The sequence below is a fragment of the Pelobates fuscus genome, chromosome 4, assembly GCF_036172605.1.
Source record: "Pelobates fuscus isolate aPelFus1 chromosome 4, aPelFus1.pri, whole genome shotgun sequence".
Classification (NCBI taxonomy): domain Eukaryota; kingdom Metazoa; phylum Chordata; class Amphibia; order Anura; family Pelobatidae; genus Pelobates; species Pelobates fuscus.
Window position 1 is genome coordinate 112,971,377 of NC_086320.1, and position 27,842 is coordinate 112,999,218.

Here is a 27,842-nt window from a genome sequence, read left to right on the forward strand (position 1 = left end):
TCTTGAAAACTATGAAGTGAGTGTCAGCTATGAGCTTACTCATAAGTCTCATAGTTTTTATCATGGATAGTTCTACTTCCTTGTGTTAGATTGTTCCTTTTAAGAGGTATTATTTCAAGAACCATAACCACCACAACCTGATATGTTCATTACTACAATAATAAATAATGGTATAGGTATAATTGTCTAACATGTAAAAGTGACGTCTAGTGCAGGGAGCGCACTCTGCATGAAGCTAGTTGTAAATCCACAACAACAAAATGTTTTAATTTTTTTAAGACTGTATTTTTAATGCATTATTTACCAATAGAATACACAAGTCTACTACAGCCTAGAGTGTGCCTATAATTCCATCTATCCACAACATATAATTATAACGAAACATTTATTATTAATAATAATTATTATTAACTATACTAACCGGAAGCATAGCTTCAGCCCACTCGCCATGGCCTCGTTGAAGCAGTTTTATTCGTTCTAAGTCATAACATATCTGTACAAGGTCTCCCACTTGAAACTGAGATGTTCCTCCTTCGGCGCCTTGCGCAGCATCCCCACTCCGAACAACGTTTGCCTTGGTGAGAACAGCTGGATTAAATGTCCACCTACAAGTTTATAAATGTTTGCAACATTACAAATTATACACAAGCTTTTCTGAAGATTGTATTGCGAAGAAAACTATACATAACAGAAAAATAAATGAAAAAATGATTTCCTTTTGAAACTATACATTTTCTGCTACAAAATTTACAGTTTCTCCCTCCCTATTAATTTGAAGAAAAAAAATTCTTACCTGCCAATAAATTTACATAATAGTAGCAGTGTTTAAGTAGGAAAGGTACATTTCGATTTCTCTGGTTTCCAAGTACGTCCTGCGGATGTAAGTTTTGCCAGACATGCAGCGGATGTTTATTACCCAATTTAATTGAGTAAAATTTTATTTTATCTACCACGGAAGGATGAAGGGCTGAGTCAACCCCGTCAGGAATTGAACCTGCAAACCCCAAGATTCTAATAGTGAAGCATTAGCTCACTGAAGTATCTCACTGGAGTAACATCTAAGTACAAAGATATACAGTTTATGGACATATGATAACAAAGTGTACTTATTATGATGTCTCCAGCAGATGTGGTGGGTCTCTCCGAAATCTCTCATATACAGTTTAACAAAAACCAGAGGGACAGCCCATAGTGCCTCCAAGTACTATAGCCACTGGTAAGTTAATGTTCTTATAAAGCTTCAAAGTATTCCTGCTAGTTATAGTACAGAAACTCCAGCCAGCTAAAAAATAATCAAACAAATGTAGTTTTCTAAATGTAACTGCAAGTTAAAGTGATTATGTCAATACAGGTTTAACCCCTTAAGGACACATGACATGTGTGATATGGTCCTTAAGGGGTTAACAGATCTCAGAACGATAGCAGCTGTCAAAGGGACACTATAGTCACCAGAACAACTACAGCTTATTGAATTTGTTCTGGTGAGTAGAATCACTACCTTCAGGGTTTTTGCTGTAAACACTGTCTTTTCAGAGAAAATGAAGTGTTTACATTACAGCCTAGTGATAACTTCACTGGCCACTCCTCAGATGGCTGTTAGAGATCCTTCCTGGGTTATGGCTGCCTAAAATGCATCCGAACATTCAGTATCTCCTCCCTCTGCATGCAGACACTGAACTTTCCTCATAAAGATTCATTGATTCAATTCATCTCTATGAGGAGATGCCGATTGGCCAGGGCTGTGTTTGAATCATGCTGGCTCTGCCCCTGATCTGCCTCCAGTCTCAGCCAATTCTATGGGGAAGCATTGTGATTAGATCAGGCCACCACTTCTAATGATGTCAGCAGACTGCTTGTTTTTCTGATTCTAACAGCATGCAGAGTTACCGCTTCAGGCTTGAATACAGTAAGATTTTTACTATATTTATGGAGGCATGAGGGGCTGCGTGGTGGTTTTAATACTATAGGGTCAGGAATACATGTTTGTGTTCCTGACCCTATAGTGATCCTTTAAAGCAATTGTAACATAATTGTGAGAAATTACATTGAATTTCTTTACGAGGTTTTAAGGTAATGCTAACCGCCTAACATGTACTCCCAAAAATCCATTGATCAGGGATGTGCATAGTACACTAATCTAAAACCTAGCACCAAGTCCATTCAACATTCCTACTATCCCAAAACAATTATCCCTGCATGAGAATGCTTCAAGCAAGCAGGGCAATAGTCCTGTTAAAAGTCCAAACGTGTCCAGACCATTTCATCTCAATGAAGTTATCTGGGTGCAGTGGCCCTGTAGTTTTAACCCTGCAATGTAAAACACTTCAATTTTTTTTTACAGTTTCACATTGGAGTTAAACTACTACTACTACTACTACTACAACAGAGCATTTGATTATCACAGTGCAGTGTTTTGCTGCCAATGCAAACTAGCCTCCCAATGTATCCCTATGTAAACATCCTAGTGTGCACAGGGTTAAATCCCTGTACATACCACTAACCCCAGATATCAGCTTGTTCCTAGCTGAATGGAACTGGTGCTGAGCTTTGCCAGCTGCCCAGCATTGATCCCTATATATGGGACCAGAGCTCTATTTAGAATTACAGTAAGTGTAATTCTGAAAACGGCCAGTAGATGGTGGCAACATACCACCATCTACTGTGTTAAAAGGATTCTAGAGTGCCAGGAAAATAAAGCAGTTGATGTCCCTCGGCACTGGGTCAGGCTGTGCCCACGCTCCTACCCCGTGACCTAGTGCGCATAAGCGGCAATGGCTGCGCTCGCATTAGGATTTCCATATAGGAGAGCATTATTCAATGCTTTCCTATGGGGAAAAATCTGACGCTGGAAGTCCTCATGCAAGGCGTGAGGACTTCCAGCGTCAGATAATGGGCCAAAGGTCAGTTTCAATTCAGAAAATCCCTCTAGTGGCTGTCTGGTAGACAGCCACTAGAGGTGGAGTTAACCCTCAGAGGTAATTATTGCAGTTTCTCAGAAACTGCAATAATTATCACTGTAGGGTTAAGGGACATAGCACCCAGACCACTACAATGAGCTGAAGTGGTCTGGGTGCCTACAGTGTCCCTTTAAATACAGCAAAACCCATTTCTAACAGAATTAATATTGGCAGTGGGTTACCTTAGGGTTGGGGTTGGGGTTAAACTTAGGCGTCAGTGTAGGGTAGGGTTACACTTAGTGTTGGGGTAGGGTTAGCTAAAGGGTTAGGTATGGGTTAATGCATTTAAAGACAGTGTAGGGTTAAGGGTTAGATTAGAGAAGGAAGAGAAACAAAGAAAGAGTCACTTAGACTAGGGTAGGTATACCATTAGAGTTCGTGTCATCTTTTGGTAAGGGTTAGTATAGTGTTAGAGTGGTGGTTGGAATAAGGGTAGAGTTAACTATCAAAATGTTATTTAGATCCAAAGAATATACAAAAACAGATAACAAAACACATTTCAAACTACTTTTGAAACAGTTTAATATACTGGCACAGATTTTTAAACCACCCAAAAATAAATCTTTCGGAATATTTTGATAACGCTCTCTGACAGGGGATCAAGGCAACACTGATAAATCACCTGCAGATGTAAAATGTACCTGTTCATTCTTTTTCACTTCCCAATGTAAAATGGATATTGGGAATTTTTCCATCTTTACAGAAAATTTGTATTCTCAATTTTCACTTGCTGCCTGAAAGAGCTCTTTAAATTATCACAGAGCCGAGTGAGGCTATAAAACCATTCTGAGCTTCTATTACTATGAACGTCTTCAGAATATCACTAGTTTGGTTTTTACAGTTTGGTTGAGGATAATGAAATTTTAACTTAAAATTCTGACATGCTTGCCAGCATATAATGGAACATGTACAATGTAAAGGCACTTGTAACTTAACACACCTATTTCCACTGGGGTACTGCACCACAATATCATGGTCTTCATCAATGCCACAAACTGTGCCAGTGGTCGTCAGTGTTTCAAACATGCCATCGGTCCATCCTCCATGACCATGCTGCAATGACTGCACAATCTCCAACTCCAGGTCAATATTAACTAGGTCGCCAATTGAAAGACCACCTGGGTTACGATTACCATTTTGTTCCCCTATGAAAAAAAAAAAAAAAAAATCATGGTACGGAAAAAAATAAATATTTAGTATTCTAAACTAAACATTACTTAAAATAAATGTACTTCCTTTACCTTACTTTGGTGCTCAAGGGATTGTCATTATACTGTACTACAATGTTATCCTACTTGTTTTAAAAAATTAAAACCCACTCAGCATGGGACAGTGATCCAACTACTAATTACATATGTATTGTTAAATGTGACCTTTTAGGGCGATAGCCCACATATTGTAACGTATTGCCTTATTAACATGCGGAGTGATCAAAAATAAAGAATTAAAAAAAAAAAATGTACCGTATATACTCGAGTATAAGCCGACCCGAATATAAGCCGAGGCCCCTAATTTTATCCCAAAAAACTGGGAAAACTTATTGACTCGAGTATAAGACTAGGGTGGGAAATGCAGCAGCTACTGGTAAATTTCTAAATAAAATTAGATCCTAAAAAAAATATATTAATTGAATATTTATTTACAGTGTGTGTATAATGAATGCAGTGTGTGCGTATGTGTGTGTGTATGAGTGCAGCGTGTGTGTATGAGTGCAGTGTGTGTGTGGATGAATGCAGTGTGTGTGTGCATGAATGCAGTGTGTGTGTGCATGAATGCAGTGTGTGTGTGCATGAATGCAGTGTGTGTGTGCATGAATGCAGTGTGTGTGTGCATGAATGCAGTGTGTGTGTGCATGAATGCAGTGTGTGTGTGCATGAATGCAGTGTGTGTGTGTGCATGAATGCAGTGTGTGTGTATGAATGCAGTGTGTGAATGCAGTGTGTGCAGGGCCGGTGCAAGGATATTTGCCGCCGTAGGCAAAAAAATTTTTGCCGCCCCCTCCCCCCCCCCCCATATGTCCTGACTTCCCCCCCTCCTCCCTCAGTGGTCCTTACCTCCCCACCCCCGTGTTCCTTCACCCCCCCCCCAGTGGTCCTGACTCACCCCTCCCCTAGTGGTCCTTACCCTCCCCTCCCCTAGTGGTCCTTACTTCCCCCTCCCCTCCCATAGTGGTCCTTATCCCACCCCCTCCCTCTCATAGTGGTCCTTATCCCCCTTCTCCCTCCCATAGTGTTCCTTATCCCCCCCCATCCCTCCCATAGTGGTCCATATACCCCCCCCCCCTCCCTCCCATAGTGGTCCATATACCCCCCCTCCCTCCCATAGTGGTCCTTATACCCCCCCTCTCTCCCATAGTGGTCCTTATCCCACCCCCTCCCATAGTGGTCCTTATCCCACCCCCTCCCATAGTGGTCCTTATACCCCCCCTCCCTCCCATAGTGGTCCTTATACCCCCCCTCCCCCCCATAGTGGTCCTTATACCCCCCCTCCCCCCCATAGTGGTCCTTATACCCCCCCTCCCCCCCATAGTGGTCCTTATACCCCCCTCCCTCCAATAGTGGTCCTTATCCCCCCCCCTCCCTCCCATAGTGGTCCTTATCCCCCCCCCTCCCTCCCATAGTGGTCCTTATCCCCCCCCCTCCCTCCCATAGTGGTCCTTATCCCCCCCCCCCTCCCTCCCATAGTGGTCCTTATCCCCCCCCCCTCCCTCCCATAGTGGTCCTTATCCCCCCCTCCCTCCCATAGTGGTCCTTATCCCCCCCCTCCCTCCCATAGTGGTCCTTATACCCCCCCCTCCCATAGTGGTCCTTATACCCCCTTTTTTGGTATTATTAATTTTTTTTTATTATTATTATTATTATGTTTTTATTATTATTTCTTATTTTATTTATATTTATTTTTTTTTTCGTTCCCCCCTCCCTGCTTGATATATGGCAGGGAGGGGGGCTCTCCTTCCCTGGTGGTCCAGTGGCGGGGAGAGGGGGGCTGACGGAGCTGTAACTTACCTTTCCTGCAGCTCCTGTCAGCTCTCTCCTCCTCTGCGCCGTCCGTTCTGCTCTTCTGTCAGCTTACACTGCAAGTCTCGCGAGAGCCGCGGCTCTCGCGAGATTTACACTGGGAGCTGACCGAGGTGCTGACCGGACGGCGCAGAGGAGGAGAGAGCTGACAGGAGCTGCAGAACAGGTAAGTTACAGCTCTGCCAGCCCCCCTCTCCCCCCCAGTCTGTATTATGGCAATGCAAATTGCCATAATACAGACCTTGACTCGAGTATAAGCCGAGTTGTGGATTTTCAGCCCAAAAAATGGGCTGAAAAACTCGGCTTATACTCGAGTATATACGGTACTTCAAAAATTCAACCTGTCATGCAAATGATATAGACGACAAAGAAAGCTTCACATCGATACAAAAATGAAATTAAAATATACACACTTACCAGTGGAGCCTAAAAGGTAGGTTCTCAGCTGTTGCAGAACTACAACACTTATGATGCTCTAGCAACAGCTAAGGGATCTACTTTAGGGCACCTCTTACTCCATGTATGGAATATCTAAAACTTAAAAAGACACTGTATCTGTGTGAATTGGTTATAGTGCCTGTCCCTCCATTCAGTGATAAACCATATTTAAGAAGTTTTACACTAAATAAAGGTTCCCGGCCAAAAGCAGAAATTACACACTTCCTTGTTGCCATACCCATTCATACCGACAATGGGCACTCTGATAAGCTATAAGCAGTCAGCTGACACTCTCAGCCAATCACAGCTGCTCATTGTTGCTTTGGCTAATTCTTACAGTAGCTCAATCATGGCATAGGGGATGAGCTGCTGGGGACTCATTAAAACATAAATCCATTAAAACCAGTTTAATGCTGACTGAAAAAACAGCACCAGGGGATTGAAGACACTATAACAAAGTTCAATGAGATACAAACAGATACAGTGCCCACAGTGTCTCTTGGAACACAAAACTTAAATTTGAACTGTGCAAATCACCCCTGTGAACTACTAATAAAACAAATGTCTGAAATCACAAAAACAGGGAAATAAATGTGATCATTAGAAGGTCGCTTGCCAAGGGTTGTAGATGAAGAAACACATTGCTTTTGGGAGGAAAAAAAATCCAGAACAAATAAACACTCGCAAAAATAATCATGCCAACAACTGCCTTTAGTTAAATCACACTTGTGAAAAGTGCATGAAACTCAAAAATTGGAGCCAAGATGTCATGGCCAATTTATTTTTCCTGCCACTGGTATATGGCATCCTGTAACAATTTTTTTAGATTCACATTTATTGCTTTGGCAACATGGAATTTTTTTGTAATTATGTATTACAGGGAGTCTGCGTGCAAACCCAGTGCAGCTTTTCTTGTTATGGTGCTAATAGGCTACGTTGTCTCAAACAAAGAGGGTCGGTTAAGGGTGTGCCGACAAATCCTAACATTTTTGTCAAACCATTTATAAAAATGGATTGAGAAGAACTTGAGAGGCTACATGCATTGTATCTTTCAAAATAACCGCCATAATAAGCTTTTTCTTTTTTTTTTTTTTTAAAGGACCACTATAGGCACCCAGACCACTTCAGCTCAATGAAGTGGTCTGGGTGCCAGATCCAGCTAGGATTAACCCTTTTTTCTATAAACATAGTTTCAGAGAAACTGCTATGTTTATAGATGGGTTAATACAGCCTCTAGTGGCTGTCTCATTGACAACTGCTAGAGGGCTTCCGCGCTTCTCACTGTGAGAAGACGCCAGCGTCCATAGAAAAAGCATTGTAAATGCTTTCCTATGAGACTGGCTGAATGCGCGCGTGGCTCTTGCCGCGCATGCGCATTCAGCCGAAGAGGAGGAGAGGAGGCGGAGAGGAGGAGGAGAGGAGGAGGAGAACTCCACGCCCGGCGCGGGAATAAGAGGTAAGTTTAACCCCTTCCTCTCCATCCAGTTTTCCTGGCACTATAGTGGTCCTTTAAGGTGTCTCGTAAATTGCAAATTATATTAAGTATACTTTGCTTAAGTGCCTTAAATGCAGAGTGCAGCATTAAAGGGAAATTCAGACCCCTAAAGCACTTTAGCTTGCTGAAAAGCTTTGTGTGTGCAGAGTTGTTATTTTTATTTTAAAAAAATAAATAAAAAATTGTGCAGATTTCAATAGAAATGTACACTTTTATAAATTAACCTGATTACCCCTGGGTTTTAATAAGACAACAAGTCATTTTACTTCCTCTCCTAATTAGCTCAGTGGAGCTAAACTCAAGAAACAGCAATTGCCCAGAGCACCTGCCTTGCAAAGATTTCTCATTGAGCTGCACTGGGAAGTTAGTGATTGGACAGCCACAGAAAGAATGGGTGGAGTTGGAAGGTTTGCAAAGGCAATAAACAAGAGGAATGCAGAGTTTGAAATCAGTTTTTTATTTATTCCTCAATCTATTAAACAGTGAATTTTATTTGTATTTGGGCAGTTGAGTGTCCCTTTAACATAAGTCTCACCATACAGTTTCTCAGACTTTTGTAAGTTTACCCACACCGGGCAGTTTTGCGTTGACTAGGAGATACTGCTGTGCCATGTTTGGTGAGACTTATGTTAAAGGGACACTGAACTGCCCAAATAACTGTAAGCATAGGCACAATAACCATAACTACTTAGGTCAAACTGTATAAGCATCAACTGACCAGCTCAGTCAATGAACAGCTTTAGAATATCCCTGAAACAGACATGACTAAGGCCAGGGGTCCTCAAACTCTGCCCCCCCAGATGTTGCTGAACTACAACTCCCATAAATCTTTGAATTACATAGATAGCCAGAGAATCATGGGAGTTGTAGTTCAGCAACATCTGGGGGGCCGGAGTTTGAGGACCCCTGACTAAGGCAGTAAAATAACTCTGCCTTAGCAAGAGAAGTACAGGGGGCTGGGCAATTAAACCGTGATTTTTATTCACTTGAAAATGTATAGACCAAGAATCGAAGAACAGCACATGCAGCCTAACCCCCTATCCAATAAGCACCTCTTTTTGTTTTTTTGCAAACACTATTCTATCACCAGATATTGTAGTTGTCAGCATAACCACTACATGCCAATGTAATATAGAGGTTGGTTGTACTTGATAGATTTAAAAAAAAAAAAAAATTGTATTGAAGGTGCTTATTGGATAAAATAATAGTTTCATGTGCACTTAAAATTTAGCAATTATAGTAAGATATTTGTAAAGTTATGAAATATGCACTTTAAGAAGAAGCTTTCAGGACAGCAGGTATAATGTTAATACATTTAGTGATATAAATAATTTCTGGTCTACATCTATATTCCTGTGCCCTTTCAACTGAGAGACACAACAGAGCTATGAAAGCATCCGCACTGAAAACGTCTGGGCAGAACAATGAAGTAATTAATTTAGCACATCCAAACAGTCTTCTGTGAAGATCCAAGTTAACACAAAAAAATACATTTATAGACTTGCCGCTAGCTCTGTACACACACTTTTAAATCAATGTTTGTTGGAAAATAAAAACCAAAACAACAATACACAACTTACCTAAAACAGGGCAATGATCTCGGTAAAATGACCCTCCTTTAGCATCTTGCACACATTTAAGGTCAGACTGCAAAACACACATTACATGTGGTAAATGGATTAAAAATGGAACATTGAGAGCTGGGTGAAAACTTCATGTTTTGTGGTTTGTTTGATTTATTTATTTTAAATCAGACTCATGTTGTCACATCTACTTTTAAGCTTTATACTTCTAACAAGACATAAAAAAGAAAGAAAGGAGAGTTAAGCACTGATCAAGAGAGTCAGTAGAATTCATAAATTACATAGAACGGAGTGAAACTACAGGAGTGATTTCTTACTCTACCAGTGGATTTTGTACTAGGAAACAGAATACTCGGCAATGCCAGCAAAAAATCCTAGCCTGTTTCCTGATGCTACTTTATAAAGACACGAACAGGAAGTATTCAAAACCACTAGATATGAATTTTCTGAGTTGTTTTCTGAAGAGTATTATAAAAATAACTTTATGTTTAAATAACTTTAAAATTACATCCCAGTTTGATACAGAATTAAAAAAAATAAAACAAAATTCTTGCTTGCATTGGTTATCTTTTGTATTCAGGCATCCTCTAAGCATTTGGTGCAGTAATCATTTTGGGAACTTTAAAATTAGTATGCACTGGCTCCCAGGGGTCTGGGGTTGGGATAGCAAATTGTTTTGGTTCAGTAATTAATATAATTGATTGTTTCAATGTATTGTGTGGCTGTGTTAATAAATGAAAAGCTCTGCTTGCCGATTACGATGGCTTGCTGGTTCAGATTTTACACAAAGGTAATACACCCTTTTATTGATAATTAGATTCAATAATAGTGGGGATAGATAGATAGATAGATATTGATTTATTTTGCAGACATTGTCTCAGGTTTACAGGAGATATATGGTGGAAAAGTTTGAAACTTGTATATAAAATTTTTTGTAATGAAAATGTTTAAATGGCAATAGGTCAGAATAAGAATTTGGTTGAGATACCTAGACTTAAATTACTATCACGTCTTGAGACTGACATACGAAGAGATTAAACTGTGTGCTGTAGACTTGTGTTATTTTCTGCTATGTTGTTAAATAATAAGCTGTACCATGAAACTGTACAACTGCAAATTATCTTTGATGCACATATTTGCCTCAACTACTGTAAGACGTACTATGCCTCTGCATAGGCAACAGCGCAGTCGTTCACCAAACTAATTTTATGTCTGCTAATGTTTTGCATACGAAATAAAAAAAAAAAAAGAATAAGAATTTGATAAGAGAACACAGATGTATAAGATTCTTGAAGCATTATGGTGTACCTAAGAAAATTACAGACTGAAGAAAAAGTGAACATTCAGCATGACAACAATATCCACCTTGTTGAGGTGTCCCATCTTTAGACTTCTGCTTTAAGTCAGACATAAATGTGTTTGTGGAGTGTGATTATCATGCCAAAAAAAAGAAAAAAGATAGAGCGTCTTCCTACCAGATCAAGAATTCTACGGAAGCGGCTTCAAAATGAGTAAAGGGGTTTCTATATTTCTCACTGACAAAGATTAGCTGTATTACATTGCCTACTTTATTCAGCATCTAGTAACTTGAACTACAGAGACAGGTAACCTCAGAAAGCAGACTTCAACATAAATAAGCAATCATATCACTTGGTTGCACAGATCGAAGGACAAAAGCACCTAATGTAATGTTGACAGACTGAAAAAAAATATATTAAAGGACTACAAAATTCCTTCAGTTTTGCATCCTAAAGAAGGGCACATGAGATTATGGCTCAATTTAAAAATACTATGTTTTTGTTTTTATTGTATTAATGTTTCTTTGTGTTTCCATTAAGTTCAAATCATAATACTGCAATTTCCTAGAATGTTTACAGTGATATATATGTATATAATTTTTTTTGTCTGCAACAAACCATACATTTAAAAGATAGCAGGTGATTTAAACCGCAGCAAAAACAAGAACAATGTAACTGGACCATTTGAAATTCAATATGTGGATTCAGCCAATCAAAAAAGAGAGCTGGAATTCAAATCACAGGTCACTGACAATAAAGAGCACAGATGGCAACAGATGAAAGGCAGCCTCGTGTCTGCAACAAAAAGCACACTTCTTGTTGCATAAAGAGAAAACAAAAGAATGTGCCTCAGAGTTTATATTTAGCATTCTTTTAATGTGCTGTTTTATTTTAACTGGAATTAAGATGGAGAATTACAAAACCAAAAATTAAATAAATAATAAAAAAAATAGCAAATAGAGAATTGCATCCCTATTTACCTAAAATTCACCTATAACAAAACCATTTCCACAACAGCTCAAAATGCTTGAAAAAAACCTTAACATTAGGTTCCATGATGTGTTTTCATTCTAATTTAACATCCATTAAGTTAAATGAGATGCAAATACACAGATTTCACAGTAATGCACACGCACAGTTGCCTCTGATCTATCCACAAAAGGGATCTCCTCTAACCGTCAATGCCAGCAGGCAGACAGCACAAAGGCACGGACAGAAAGAAATATCAAAAGAAAGCACTCATTTGGACCTTCCCGCCTTCACAGTTGGTAGCCCCCATTGTCATCCAGAGCTGCTTACCATGCCTTCAAATCCAACTCGATAAAGATTCTTTGCTCCATTGTCCCATAGAACATACGCAGCGCTGTGTGGACTTGATGCACTCCAATCTTGGATCTCCGTTACCTAATTGTAATTAAAAAGGAAACAAACATTCTAATTTTAATAATTTACCTTTTTTTTTGCATTGACTAAGATGAAATAATAATTACATAATAAAAAATGTCCTAAAGAGTTAAAAGCAACAATGTAATTGCTAAAGATCCCCTCAATATTTCAGTCAAAGTGTTTTACCTAAATATATTCTACATTTTCTTAATTCTGTATACTTAAAGGGCCACTATAGGCACCCAGACCACTTCAGCTCAATGAAGTGGTCTGGGTGCCAAGTCCCCCTAGTTTCACCCTGCAGCTGAAAACAAAGCAGTTTCAGAGAAACTGCTATGTTTACACTGCAGAGTTAATCCAGCGCCTAGTGGCTGTCTCCCTGACAGCAACTAGAGGCCGCTTCCACGATTTACACGGAGTAAATCGCACTTATTTGACGCTGGACATTTTCATGGAATCCAATGTCAAAAAAGAACCCCATAGGAAAGCATTGAGTAATGCTTTCCTACGGGGGGGTTTAAATACGTGCTCGCCTTTGGCCGCGCATGCGGCTCCACTCGGAAGCTGACGTCGATGGAGGAGAGGTCACCAGTGCCGAGGGATCCCGGCAGTGGATTAAGGTAGGCAAATAAATGGTTAATCAACCATTTATTCGCTGCGGAACGGGGCCCTGGTTATCTAAACGGTGACTAGGGCTCTATAGCATTAGGAATACATATTTGTATTCCTAACGCTACACTGTTCCTTTAAAGGATTCAATCCAAGGTTTTGTTTACAAGACACACATTTAATATATTATTGTTTTATTACCAACTGCAGAGGTAACACATGCTTTCATAAATACTCAGAAACAGAGGCAAACACATTTCCTGACAGTTTCATGTGGTTAGGTGGTTCTTCCAAAAAGTCTCTGGTTCTTGTTAGTGATATTAAGAGCATGTACAGTAGCTTGGCAAAGAGAGGCTGCACAATACATTGCCTTCTATCCACATGTAGAAGAAACACACATTTGATTTTGGGTCAAATGTGAAAAATATTTATCATCGTGTTTTGTTTACACAGCAAAGCCATACAATAGTTTAGTTTAACAGTTTGAGATGAAAAGAAAGAGAAAAAGGAAATGCAATAATCTGCAAAGTTTTTTTTATATAAAACTAGCTTTTTGCAAACTGTTTTTAGATATAAATTTTAAAAAAATGCATAATTAAATTAATAGCATGAATGTTTTCATTAGGGGTAAATCAACAAAATAGTTATTTTTGATAGATTTATGTTTTATTTTATTTTTAAAGTGGCAGTTTAGGAACCATAAAAAAATAATCTAAATTGAATTGTTAATGGTGCTTTATGGTGCCAGAAGGTCCCCGGGCACACTCTTATCTCAATAGGGGTTAATCCGTTCTCAAACAGTTTAACCACGAAGTTGCCTCCAGCACAGATCTCAACTTCTCCCAGGCGGCATCCAGCTTCTGAAATTTCTGTTTCGGGAAGCGCTGAGTGCCGCCAGGCAGAACGGTCAGATGACGCTTTCAGCCATCTGACCCCCCCCCCCCACGTCACAAAACTGGCTTGGAAAGAAACTTACTTTTTCAAAGTCAGTTTGTGAAAAAGAAGTCAAAAAGTAGTTATGGTGCCTAGAGTGTCCCTTTTAAGGACCAATGCTGTTCTATTATTACTATCATAACAATAGGGATAGGCAACCTACGGCATGTTGTGGACTACATCCATAATAATGCTGGCAAAGAATCATGGGAGGTGTAGTCCAAAACATCTGGAGTGCAGATGGTTGCCTATGCCTGCCTAGAGGCTTGCTTAAAGGGTTACTCCAGACGCCTAAACAACTTTAGCGTGCTGGAAAGCTTTGTGTGTTAAGAGTGTGTCCTCTTTTTCTTTTATTTTGCAGATTTCAATAGAAATTACACTTTTTTAAAATAAATTATCCTGTTTACCCCCCTCTTTGCTTTTAAGCAGATAACAGGTAATGTTACATCTTGGTTTTGTTCGCTCAATGCAGTTGACCTCAAGAGGCAGCAAGTGACCAGAGCACTTGCCTTACAAAGACTTCTCATTGAGCTGCATTGGGAAGTCTGTGATTGGACAGCCAAAGAAGGTCTGGGCAAGGTTAGAAAGGGAGGGCTTGCAAAGGCAGCAGAAGAGAACTGCAGGTTTTGCAAGCTGTTTAATATATATATATATATATATACTCCCATTGAAAAAATACATAATTAAATGCATGCATGTGTTCATACAGTGAATTTTATTTATTTTGTATTTGGGCAGTGTAGTGTCCCTTTAATCAAGTAATGTAAACAAAAATAAAACATTTTAATTTTTAAATAAAACTGCAATGTTTTATTTTACAGGGTTAAACGGACAGGACCACTTTAGTGCTCTTTAAAAATGAGCTGTGTAAAGGTGAGGTGGACGGTCTACCTGTAATAGCAGTTTCATGTGTGATGTGTTCAGCATGGCACAGCATCAAGTTTAATTGGTACTGCATGTGTGTGAGATGGACTGTGTGTTTGATAGGAAATGTATGAGTGTGGTAAGGACTAAAAGTTATTTCCTGTCCTGTGTTACAAAGATTACAGGAATTGTGAACTGGTAATGGAAAATAAATGTCTGTACGTGTCTTTTGTGCCATGTGTGGTTTATTAACCCCTTAAGGACCAAACTTCTGGAATAAAAGGGAATCATGACATGTCACACATGTCATGTGTCCTTAAGGGGTTAAAGGTGAGGCACTCCAACACAGCCAATCTCTAAAACAACACTGTTCTATGTACAGTTTAGCTAGTCTGAGCTCCAGCTGCTTTCTTTTATCTGAAATCGTGAAAAACTAAATAAAGAGGCAGGATTCAAGAAGAGTTAAGTTGTAACGAGACAAAATAGCAGGAGCCAGAGACTGGCCAATCCACCAATACCATTGGCATTTCCTCTCTGTTACTGGGATGAATATTTTCATCACAATCCTCGTTCAGGCAGGAAACCAGAAACAAGAGGTTTAAAGCATTGTTTAATCCTAACAGTCTTACAATTCAAGGGATAACAGTTTACCTAGCAGTTAAAGAACACACTGAAAATAGTGTAATCCACAACAGTTTTCTTTTTGCACAGTCTGAGATTAAAGCACAGCATACTACAGTGTGGGCAGAAAACAACTACAATGTAAACAAGTATTAAAAAAAAAAAAAAATACAACCAGATCCTACCTTTCCTCTTCTGCCATTACCACCATCTTGGTCTTCCCATTGCCAATCTACTCCACGGACCACTCGAGCACCTGCAAAGATTCCTCTGGCAGTAATCTTTTTTGATTTGCGACGAGACTCCAAGAGAACCCTTAAAGAGACAGTGATTCTTTAAAATAAGGTCAAATATAAAATAACCCTTTTAAAAGTTCAAACGGTATACTTCACTAGGAAATTTGATTTTTAAATTAGACAGGCTGCCATTAGTTTATTTTCACATGCATACTTTCTGTTTAAAGATAATGATTTGAATTTGAACCCCAAATTGGCCCAAAATTCTAACTAGGAAATTAGATTTGGTTTTAAATAGTTCATCTATTTTTAATCGCTTGTTTATCTTCAAAGTTGTTCATCTGTCCTATAAAATATATTACAGGATCACCCTTCCCTTTTTCTTTCTGTACCCCACCTCAACCAGTAGACTACTGAACTACCATGCAGAATAAAAAAGGAAGCACTTGGTAAACAAACAAATAATGCAAAAACCTAGAAAGAACGATGTAACCAAATGTACTGAAGAATTGTACGACATGATAAGCAAATGCAAATGCTGTATGAACTAAATCGCAACTGTCTACCCCCTGTTTCTCTTCTGTATCCTCACCCCAAAAAATATATATATATATTAATTACAGGATCTCCTGAAGCTAAAATAGCTTTGGGGTGGCAGATAGGAAAGGTTACACTGACCAAAATCATGTCTTCATTTAACACTGTTTCTCGTTTGTAGTAGCACTTTAAACACTTTATGCAATAAGGGAAGCTAAAGAATTTAAACTATTTTCCAGGAAGTGTGCAGGGAGTATGTGTGAATTACAGCCAGGGAAGGTGTGGCTAGGTCTGCATAAACAAAGTGATATAACTCCTAAATGGCAGTGAATTGAGCAGTGAGACTGCAGGGGCAGGATCTATAAATTAAAACCACTTATTCAGCGTAGGTGCAAATAGCATTCCTCCCCCATCCACACTCATAACAGAGTTTTACTCTATGTGGCGTTTGACATTATCACGAATTGCATGAGGAAGTCGAATGTCATCTAATGCAGCTCATATGGAATCTTGTGCATATTGTCCCCAAGGCTTCTCTATGAGTCTGCAGTAAGAAATAGCAGGATGAGGGGTTACTGGCAGCACCAAGTGAGTTTCGATGGAGGAAAAAAAATATAAAAGGCAAGTTAAAACTTGTTTTATTTGTTTACATATGGGGAGAGTGGGGTGTATCTAAATAAAGACTAGGACAATATAGTGTTCCTTTAAAAACCAATCTTGTAGCATCATAACAATAACTTCAACAAGACTATTTTAACAAAAGCCTGTTATCATAATAGCAACAGAATAACAAAAACCAAACATTTTTGGAGTGCAAAATTCAGGACAGATTGACATTTGGTACGTTTCCACTAAAGAACAAGCACAAGAATCAGGCTGTAGTACGCTAATCCGCTAATATACTTATGAAAACAGTTATCCATTTCCAAACAAAATTAAGCCGCTCATGGGTCTGGCCAACAGTTGCCATTCTCCAAAAGATTGTACACAAATGCTTGTATTCTTGTGTATAGGCTTAAGGGTTCTAGAATGGAAAAAACTTAATAGCATATTTGCCTATTTAGAAATGATCAAAGCCAATGCAGAAAATTCTCTCACCGTTCACTTCCTGGCGTTGTGATTCTGTAAAAGCGATGTCTTAAATGGTGTTTGTCTCCATGATAGCATACAGTGCACAGGTCATAATTTGTACATTCTGCACATTTCCAGCGTATTCCAATAATCGGTTGCTGGCGGCAGGTGTCACACATTGTTCCGTCATGTTTGATACCTGGGAAAGTTATTCATTATTTTTAGTGAACGGATGCATTTATTAATAGGCATAATAAACAAAAACAAACAAAACTGTTTTAACCCCTTAAGGACCAAACTTCTGGAATAAAAGGGAATCATGATATGTCACACATGTCATGTGTCCTTAAGGGGTTAAAACACAGTAGATTTCAAAAACCTGGTTTGGAAGCTTACAATCTACAAGTAAGCTGGCTGATCTGAACAGCTAAGGATGGTGTTTTTGGTGGAATGATTTGTACAGCCTTTCACCTTTTGCAATGTGGCGGTTCACAAACTTAACCACGAGCATTTAGGGAATTTTTGCTCTATGTGTTAAACCGAAAAAACTCAAAACTTGTTATGGCCAATACGGCTTGGTGTCTCACATTTCTCTGTTTAGTGAATCGTTCTTGGGTTAATGCATTATTTACATTTACAATTGAATATACATAGGACCCTGTGTGAACAGACATAAATGAATATAAATAGTTTGGTTGTATATACAGACCAATCACCAAGGAAACCAATGGAATATTACTGAATTTACAAAAACCAGAGTGGAGCATTCACAATGGAATCCATGGCCCTACTAAATGTTCTACTTTTAGAACATTTTCATTCTACATATCTTAAAGTGCTGATAGTATCAGGGAAACGTGTGAAATGTAACAACTGATAGTTCCATCTTTAGAACGTTTAAAATATCTCATATTGTATAAATGGTTTAATTACACAATGGAAGAAAATACATTATACACACATATATACAGTGCATTCTTTTCTCTATGACCTGTAGTGAAGTGTGTGGTTTTGAAAAGTGGTCTAAACATGGGGCAGTCACCATGGAAACCCTTTTCCAAATCTATTGCATTTTTCAAAACGCCTTTTATACAGAACACCCATTATGCACATCTAAAAGGAATAACAGAAATAATAGTAGAAATATTGTGCATCTAGTGTTTTAGCACAGGAGGAGGCATAGATGTTACTCTGGAATTGCCAAAATAGACAAACTGAGGAAAAATTTGCAACTCCGCTATTTTTTGTAGCTTTGCTATTTTTAACACAAAAAAAAAAAGAAGTTTCCTTGGCAATTTCCCACAAATCATGGTTTAGTGGAAAACCCTGACTGCAGATTTAGGCTTACATGGCTATCAACAATAGTGCATTTAGAACTGAATTACAGAATTATAAATGTAAAACACAGAACACCCAGAATTCCATGATATATCTAGGGTTGTATCGAAGAGGCGTGATAATAAACTGACCATATACAATCGCAGTACAGACCAATGTATATGCATAAAATACATCTAGAGCTGCATCACACGGGCTGGATATTAATATTGTGCATGTAGAGCTGGATATTAATACCGTGCATGTAGAGCTGGATATCAGTACCGTGCATGTAGAGCTGGATATTAATACCGTGCATGTAGAGCTGGATATTAATACTGTGCATGTAGAGCTGGATATTAATACTGTGCATGTAGAGCTGGATATTAATACTGTGCATGTAGAGCTGGATATTAATACTGTGCATGTAGAGCTGGATATTAATACTGTGCATGTAGAGCTGGATATTAATATCGTGCATGTAGAGCTGGATATTAATATCGTGCATGTAGAGCTGGATATTAATACCGTGCATGTAGAGTTGGATATTAATACCGTGCATGTAGAGTTGGATATTAATACCGTGCATGTAGAGTTGGATATTAATACTGTGCATGTAGAGCTGGATATTAATATCGTGCATGTAGAGCTGGATATTAATATCGTGCATGTAGAGCTGGATATTAATACTGTGCATGTAGAGCTGGATATTAATACCGTGCATGTAGAGCTGGATATTAATACCGTGCATGTAGAGCTGGATATTAATACCGTGCATGTAGAGCTGGATATTAATACCGTGCATGTAGAGCTGGATATTAATATCGTGCATGTAGAGCTGGATATTAATACTGTGCATGTAGAGCTGGATATTAATATCGTGCATGTAGAGCTGGATATTAATACCATGCATGTAGAGCTGGATATTAATACTGTGCATGTAGAGCTGGATATTAATATTGTGCATGTAGAGCTGGATATTAATACCGTGCATGTAGAGCTGGATATTAGTACTGTGCATGTAGAGCTGGATATTAGTACAGTGCATGTAGAGCTGGATATTAATACCGTGCATGTAGAGCTGGATATTAATATCGTGCATGTAGAGCTGGATATTAATATCGTGCATGTAGAGCTGGATATTAATATCGTGCATGTAGAGCTGGATATTAATATCGTGCATGTAGAGCTGGATATTAATATCGTGCATGTAGAGCTGGATATTAATATCGTGCATGTAGAGCTGGATATTAGTACTGTGCATGTCGAGCTGGATATTAGTACTGTGCATGTAGAGCTGGATATTAACCCCTTAAGGACACAACTTCCGGAATAAAAGGGAATCCTTAAGGGGTTAATATTCTGCATGCAGAGCTGTATCAGACAGGGCTGGATATAAGAACTATGCATGTAGAGCTGTATCAGAGATTGATAAATATAAACATACACAAAGTGATAGACAGGGGTGTTCCCATTGTGTGTGTGTATAAATACATTCTATGTGGAATCTCTCCCCAGATGTATATAAAAACATTCTATATGTGGAATCTCTCCCCAGATGTTCTGTCTCCCCTTACCGGTAGGCGCGCTGTCCAGCACACGGAGGTCGTAGGCCCCGGAGCAGCGGTAGTTGGCGGCCGTACCGTTGTCCCAGACCACTACAACCTCCTCGGGGCTCTCGAAGCTCCGTACGGTGCCCACATGTCCCTCTCCGCCATCCTGCTTCCCCCACTTCCAGTCCGGGCCCCTAGACACCCGGGCCCCCACCCCTTCTACCATCACCCGGTTATTGCGGGAGCCGCTCATCCTCAGAGGGGGGGGATTCCGGGTCCGCACTGCCTGCCGCCCTGTCACCGACCGTACGGAGCGCGAGCGGGGCCTAAGTTACGGCCAATCGGAGGGGGACGGGATCTCTCTGTCGGGACCCACGGCCTGAGTGTAAGGAGGAGAGGCCGAGATTCCAGCCGGGAGTCTGCGCCGAGGAAACCGCCGGGAGCGCGCACTGTACTGGGAGGCCTGGCTGAGGGAATGCGCACAGAGTGAGAAAGTCTGTTCGCGGGGGCGCGCACGGTGCGGGGAATGTTTAGGTGCGGGAGCGCGCTGTGCCAGGAGTCCATTCATTGTGTGAGACTGTCAGTGAAAATTACAATAAATTCTCGTTTTGTGAGGCAGCCCTGAACATCTGCTGGGTATGGGTAAACTGCACAATTTGCAGGAAAAAAACTGCATAAACACTTTTTTTTCAAGGAGCAATGTCAGTTTTCTTACTCCAGTGAGTAAAACTTTGTAAATCACCTATAACTTGTGTTAACCTATATTCATGGCATGCTACATGTAATGATTACTTTTAAATGTATATTACAGTTTTAGCAAGTAACATCTCAGTTCAGGCATAACCAGGGCACACATTACCTTGGAGGTGGAGAAAAAGAAACATTCAGGATTTTATCTAGAAATTTTGCACTTTTGCGTTCATATTTGCACCAGTGTTGTGCGCTATGCGCCATTTTCTCATGTATAAAATCCTTTATATATTGGTGCCTTCTTTCTATTGTTTTTTTAATGTGCCAAAATAATCTGTCTTTTGTAATGCTTGAGTGTTGAATAGTCACTTTAGGTTATTGCCCCACTTCCCTAAATAAAAAGCTACTCGCCTCGAATCCAGTGGCGAGACAGTCTACCGCAGCTGCGTGCACATCCTTGGAGATAATCAGTACTTATGATATCCTGGCCAATCCAAAGCTTCTCATAGAACTGGAACCTCTGCTTTAGCGATATCTGTGAAGGGGACTGGGAGACTCCGGTAATTGTTAAAATGTTAGAAAATGACAGTATTCACAACTGGAGACTCCTGGCACCATAAACACAACAGTACACCGTAAGGCTTATGTGACGGTAGTCACCATCACCTGGACCATCAGCAGGGACGCCATCAGAAATTTTGGGGCCCCTAACACAGCTCAAGGTCTGGGCCCCCCTTCAAGCCTGCCAACAGGGCCCGCCTCCAAATCCTGCCCACAGGAATACACACACACTAACATATACAAATACTGAAACAGACATACACACATGCATAGGGAGATACTGACACACACATATACATGCAGACATACATACTGACAAACATACATATACATACGGCATACTGATATATACATACATACATACAGTGGCATACACACACTGGCATACATACATCCATACACTGGCATACACACAAACATACACTGGCATACATACACTGGCACACTGGCACACTGGCATACATAAATACACTGGCATACATACACTGGAACACTGGCAAACATACATACACTGGCATGCATACACTGGCATACATACACTGGCACACATACATATATACACTGGCATACATACATACATACACTGGCATACATACATACACTGGCATACATACACTGGCATACATACATACACTGGCGTACATACACTGGCATACATACATACACTGGCACACTTGCATACATACATACACTGGCATACATACATACACTGGCTTACATTGGCACCCTGGCATACATACACTGGCACACATACACTGGCACACTGGCATACATACACTGGCATACATACACTGGCACACATAAATATACTGGCACACTGGCATACATACACTGGCATACATACATTGGCATACTGGCATGCATACATACACTGGCATGCATACACTGGCATACATACATACACTGGCACACTGGCATACATACATACATTGGCATACATACATACACTGGCACACTGGCATACATACATACACTGGCATACATACACTGGCACACATACATACACTGGCACACTGGCATACATACACACACCTCATTTTCAGCCACCCTCCTCTCTTCCTTACCATTTCGTCGCAGGAGGATGGCTGGGGATGATGTGCGTCGGCTGCCTCTCCTCGCGGCCTTTCTCTCCTCCTTCCCCCGCGGAGTAAACAGGGAGGAAGTGACCAGACGTCACTCCCTCCCAGCAGCACTTGCTTTCCGGCTGCATTATTATTATTTTTTTAAAGGGGCCCGGTCGCACTATTACAGCGCTGACCGGGCCCCTGAAGATAATAGGGCCCATTGGGTGGCCCTAAATGCTTGGGCCACCTGATGGGCCCCATCAGCGTGTGGGCCCCGGTGCAGATGCACCGGCGGCAGTTAAGCTGATACACGTGGGGCCCCCAGGGCCTGACTGGCCCACCGGGATACCGGGAAATTTCCCGGTGGGCCGCGGCACCTGGGGGGCTGGAGGGAGAGAGGGAGCCCTGCTCCCTATATTTTAATAATATTGCGGCCACCGGCCGCATTGTCGGTGCCGCCGAGTGGCCGGTCCGGCGGCACACTCTGAGGGTTTATACTTACCTTGCAGCTGGCGGCCCCATCTCCTGTGCTGACAGCTGTACCTGCTGTCAGTATCAGTGAGTGAGCCGGGCGGCCGCCTAAGCAATCCGGCGGCACACTCACTGATACTGACAGCAGCATAGCTGTCAGCACAGGAGGACTGAGGGAGGGGCGGAGCTAACGACCATGCTCCCTCGCGGTTCCCATAATTCCCAGCATGGACACATCATAGAGTAATCACTACTCTATGATGTGTAGATGCTGGGAATTATGGGAACCGTGAGGGAGCATGGTCGTTAGCTCCGCCCCCTCCCTCAGTCCTCCTGTGACACGTTAAGCAGGCACACAGAAGGGGAAGGGGGGGCAAATAGAGGGGAAGACAAATAGAGGGGAAAGGGAGGGCAAATAGAGGAGAAGGGGGAGACAAATAGAGGGGAAGGGGGGCAAATAGAGGGGGAGAGACAAATAGAGGGGAAGGGGGGTAAATAGAGGAGAAGGGGTAGACAAATAGAGGGGAAGGGGAGAGGCAAATAGAGGGGAAGGGGGGTAGACAAATAGAGGGGAAGGGGGAGACAAATAGAGGGGAAGGGGGGCAAATAGAGGGGAGGGGGGGAGACAAATAGAGGGGAAGGGGGGTAAATAGAGGGGAAGGGGGCAAATAGAGGGGAAGGGGGGTAAATAGAGGAGAAGGGGGAGACAAATAGAGGGGAAGGGGAGAGGCAAATAGAGGGGAAGGGGAGTAGACAAATAGAGGGGAAGGGGGGCAAATAGAGGGGAAGGGGGAGACTAATAGAGGGGAAGGGGAGAGGCAAATAGAGGAGATGGGGTAGGCAAATAGAGGGGAAGGGGGGGAGACAAATAGAGGAATAATAGAAACACAGGGAGAGGGGGGACACAGAGACTGAGGGGTAATAGAAAGACACCAGGTTGGGGGGGGGGGGTAAAGAGACAGAGGGGTAATAGAGAGACATAGGGCAAGGGGGGACAAAGAGACAGAGGGGTAATAGAGAAACAGGGGATGGGGGGGACAAAGAGAGGGGTAATAGCAGTGGCAGATCCAGAGCCTGATCTCGGGAGGGGCACTTGTAGATTATTTAAAGAAATAATCCAGACACAATAACCACTACAGCTCAGTGTAGTGGTTATGGTGTCAATAGTGGCAGGACCCCCTCCCAGAGTAAGTAGTCAAACCGTTTAAGAACAGTTTGACAACTTACCTGAGGTCTGCTGGGAACTGGGGCTGTAGTAGGGCGTAGGAGCAGTGGTGTGTGTGAGTGGTGCAATGTGTAAGGGGTGCAGTGTGTGTGTGAGGGGGACAGTGTGTGAGCAGTGTGTGTGTGTGAAGGTTGTAGTGTGTGAGTGAGGGCGGCAGTGTATGTGTGGTGCAGTGTGTGTGTGTGTGAGTATTGCAGTGTATGTGTGAGTGTGGGCAATGTGTGTGTACGGGGCGGCAGTGTATGGGGAGCAGTGTGTGTGTATGGGGGTAGTGTATGTATGTAGTGTGTGTGTGTATGGGGGAGCAGTATGTGTGTATGGGGGCAATATGTGTGTATGGGGGCAGTGTGTGTGTATGGGGGGCAGTGTGTGTGTGTATGGGGGGCAGTATGTGTGTATGGGGGGCAGTATGTGTGTATGGGGGGCAGTGTGTGTATATGGGGGCAGTATGGCGGCAATGTGTTTATGGGGCAGTATGGGGGCAATGTGTGTGTATGGGGGCAGTGTAGAGTGTGTGTGTTTGTGTGTGTGATAAGGGAAGGGGGGCTTTTCTTTTTTAATAATATATATATATTTTTTTTTTATTTAATTTAAATAAATATTGATGTCCCCCCTCACTTCTTACCTTTACCGGGAGGAGGGGGGACAGTTCTTGATCCCTGGTGGTCAGATGGTGATTCCCTGGTGGCCCAGTGGGGAGAGTGAACTCTAGCCCATAGCTCCCGGGCTAGAGTTCACTCTCGCGAGATTTGGAGAGTTGCCGTGGTTACCGCGGCAACGCTCCAAGGTCGCGAGATGAGGACCCGGAGGAGCTGCAGGCAGAGCTCCCGGGTCCTCTCTCCTCCCTCTCCCTCCCCTGCCGGCTGTCAGCATAGTGCCTGTGGACCGGGGAGGGAGATCTCTGATCTCCCTCCCCGGTCCACAGGCACATTGCAGGGCTGGCACCTGCATGTGCTGGCAGGGGAGAGGGAGACCGTCAATTTTCTCGGGGGGGGGGGCAATTGCCCCGTTGCCCCCCCCTCTGGATCCGCCACTGGGTAATAGAGAGAGACACAGGAGAAGGGGGACACAGAGACAGATGGGGTAATAGAGAGACACAGGGGATGGGGGTACAAAGAGACAGAGGGGTAAGAGAGAGACACAGGGAGGAGATGGGGAAGAGAGACACACAGAAGGTTTGTTGGGGTGACAAAGAGACATACAGTAGGGAAGGTGGACAAAGTGACACAAGATTTGTGGGAGGCAACGCTGGGCTGGGGAAAAAGAGACAGAGAGTGGCTGGGAGAAGATAAAGAGGCACACAGAGTCTGGAGTTAGAAAGAGACACACAGATGAGATTTGGAAGGGGAGAAAAAGACAAAGTGTCTGGGGCTAAGAACAACACAAAAGGGGCTGGGGGAAAGAGAAATACAGAGGCTGGAGAAGGGTAAAAAGAAACACACATGGACTGTGATGAAGTAAAAGATGCACAAGGATCGCTGTAAGAGAAAAAAAAGGAGACAATTGGAGACAAGATACACTAAACAAGGTAAAGGTAATAGATGTAAATTGATGTGATCCTGACAGTAATACACAATATGCATGTATATTGATGTGTGTATTAGTAACATATGACTATGCCCATAATATTTACACATATAGTAATATACATTTATATATGCATAATACACACATAAATGTCATTAATATATGTGTGTGTGTGTGTGTGTGTGTGCTTGCGTGCGTGTGTGTGATGAGCACGTATTGGCCCTGTCTTGTTGCTAGTTGCATACTCATGCACAATAACATATTCAAAGTGAAGAGCGCACCCATAGAACTTCAAAATTAACCAGATCACTTCATTTTTTTAGTTGTGCAACTGCAGACATTCAGCATTTCAGTACCATTACTAAAATGTCCTTAATAGGCCAAAGTTGTTGTGCTGAAACATTGATTACATGCAAATGTACGTCTACTTAAAATAAAGGCGCTCTTTTGATTATTTTGAAGCCCTATATGCGTTCCCTCGTTGGAGTAAGAGTTTTCAATTTAAAGGTTTTTTTTCACCCTCTATATCAGCACACTATGCTGTCGCGACGCGTTATTGGGCTGGTATAGAATTTTTTTCCAGGGCTGATTTTAGTTCCCAGTCCGGCCCTGCCCAGGGCCGCCGGGCCCGTGACAATTGTAACGGTTGTCATGCCCTGATGGCGGCCCTGACCATCAGACAGACTATTTATGTAGGTTGCTGGACTTTTTTTTATCTTTTAGTCACCCTGTACCCATTATATGTGCAGGGTGTGTGTAATGTCATTGTTAATCATGTGTGTGTATACTGTTAAATGTTTTGCCTGCTCTCCTGTACTGCTGAGAATTTGTAGATTATGTTAACGTAGTGTACGTATAATCTTAATTTTAATAATGACAGGAGGCGAGTATTTTGCATAACTTTCTTTACTTATGCCTCCAGCAGCACAAGTCAATCAATCAAAAACTTTTAACCAATCCTAGGCCAACATAGCCTGTATATAAGTCTTTGGTGGGCGTGTCTATTCCTCTTTCTTTGATGTGTGAAATCCTGTAACGTCAGGTTGTGGAGTGTCCTTTAAACTGGAACTCTGTAACTTTAAACGAATGTAGCTTGGAGTGAAGCTTGAGAGGAGTTGTCGCCCGGTATGCGAATCATCTTATGCTGGAAAAAACAGAAATAGGTGAAAGGTGTGGAAATGGACTATTGTCCGCATGCAATACCTATATATCCAATTTAGTTAATTAATATATCTAAAGTCTGAGAATTACATTAACAAGTCTATTGAGTTGTTAGCTACAGTTATATCTATGCTGAAACTGTGTATGTGAGATTTCATACAGTATGAAGATATCGGTCTGTAAGGTCGTCATAACTGTCTGTTAAATGCTGAATGGCGAGTATTGGGTGGGAATAAAACCAATGTCTACGGGGGGTAAAATACTCGCCTCCTGTCATTATTAAAATTAAGATTATACGTACACTACGTTAACATAATCTACAAATTTTATTACATGACAGGAGGCTTCCTATTTTGCATTTTTAACGCTGTGGTAACAACGAAAAAGATGCGTGAGATGTCTGTCGAAAGTAGAAAACTCTGAAGGTGTTTTCTCTAGTCCAGTCTGCCGAGCGCAAGATGTCCGTAAGAGATGCTCCCGCCGAATATGCACGCGAAGCCGCCGCCCCGCGTACCGAGTGGGCCCCGAAGTTCGGTTCTACACCTGCCAGGGATAAGAGCCATCGAACCCATCTAGCCAACGTAGTGGTAGTTACGGGTTTGTACGGTTTAGTGTAAGATACCAGTAGTTGACCCGATCGGTGAAAACGGAGCGTTTCGGTAACCTCTACGTACCGCAGTAGGGTGTTCACGACGCATAGCCGCGGAACCGTCGGAAAAAAAGGGTAAGATACGGATGTGGAGTCCGTCTTAGTCCTGCGAGACACCGTGAAGGTAACCCCTTCTGGTGTTACAGTGAAACCGTTTACGTCAAAAGCCCTAACGTCCGCGACTCTGCGAAAAGAAACTAAACATAGAAGGAGAGTCAATTTGGCTGATAGTTGTCTCAGAGACAGGGCCTCGTTGTCCGGCCAGTTCCTCAGGAATTGGATAACTACATCTACATCCCAGAGAGTGTTATATTTCGGGGCCGGAGGTCTGGCTAGTCTGATGCCCCTAAGCAGACGGCATATTAGGGTGTTTTGACCCACTGGTGTACCATCTATTGGGGTGTGGGCCGCCGAAATGGCGGATCTGGTGATATTAATTGAGCGGTATGCTCGTCCTTCTGAGAAAAGGTTTGACAGGAAATTTAGAATGTAGGGAATAGGTGCTGTAAAGGGATCGAGGTCCCTTTCCATGCACCAGCGATTCCACGTGTTCCATGCGGATAGGTAGCTGCGTCTAGT

At 41.8% G+C, this 27,842-nt stretch overlaps 1 protein-coding gene across 3 annotated transcripts in view; it reads right to left on the reverse strand.

Moving 5' to 3' along the window:
* The window catches only part of MIB1 (MIB E3 ubiquitin protein ligase 1), a 79,266-nt gene extending 58,899 nt beyond the window's left edge, over positions 1 to 20,367 (reverse strand). For all 3 annotated transcript variants that reach the window (XM_063451486.1, XM_063451485.1, XM_063451487.1), the window contains exons 1-7: positions 19,940 to 20,367; positions 17,073 to 17,244; positions 15,387 to 15,516; positions 12,088 to 12,192; positions 9,488 to 9,554; positions 3,898 to 4,102; positions 422 to 605 (exon numbers count right to left, since the gene is read on the reverse strand). In XM_063451486.1, the coding sequence (XP_063307556.1) occupies positions 422 to 605; positions 3,898 to 4,102; positions 9,488 to 9,554; positions 12,088 to 12,192; positions 15,387 to 15,516; positions 17,073 to 17,244; positions 19,940 to 20,168 (1,092 nt within the window). In that variant the 5' untranslated portion in view covers positions 20,169 to 20,367. The remainder of the gene's footprint in view (positions 1 to 421; positions 606 to 3,897; positions 4,103 to 9,487; positions 9,555 to 12,087; positions 12,193 to 15,386; positions 15,517 to 17,072; positions 17,245 to 19,939) is intronic.
* Positions 20,368 to 27,842: the final 7,475 nt, after the last annotated feature.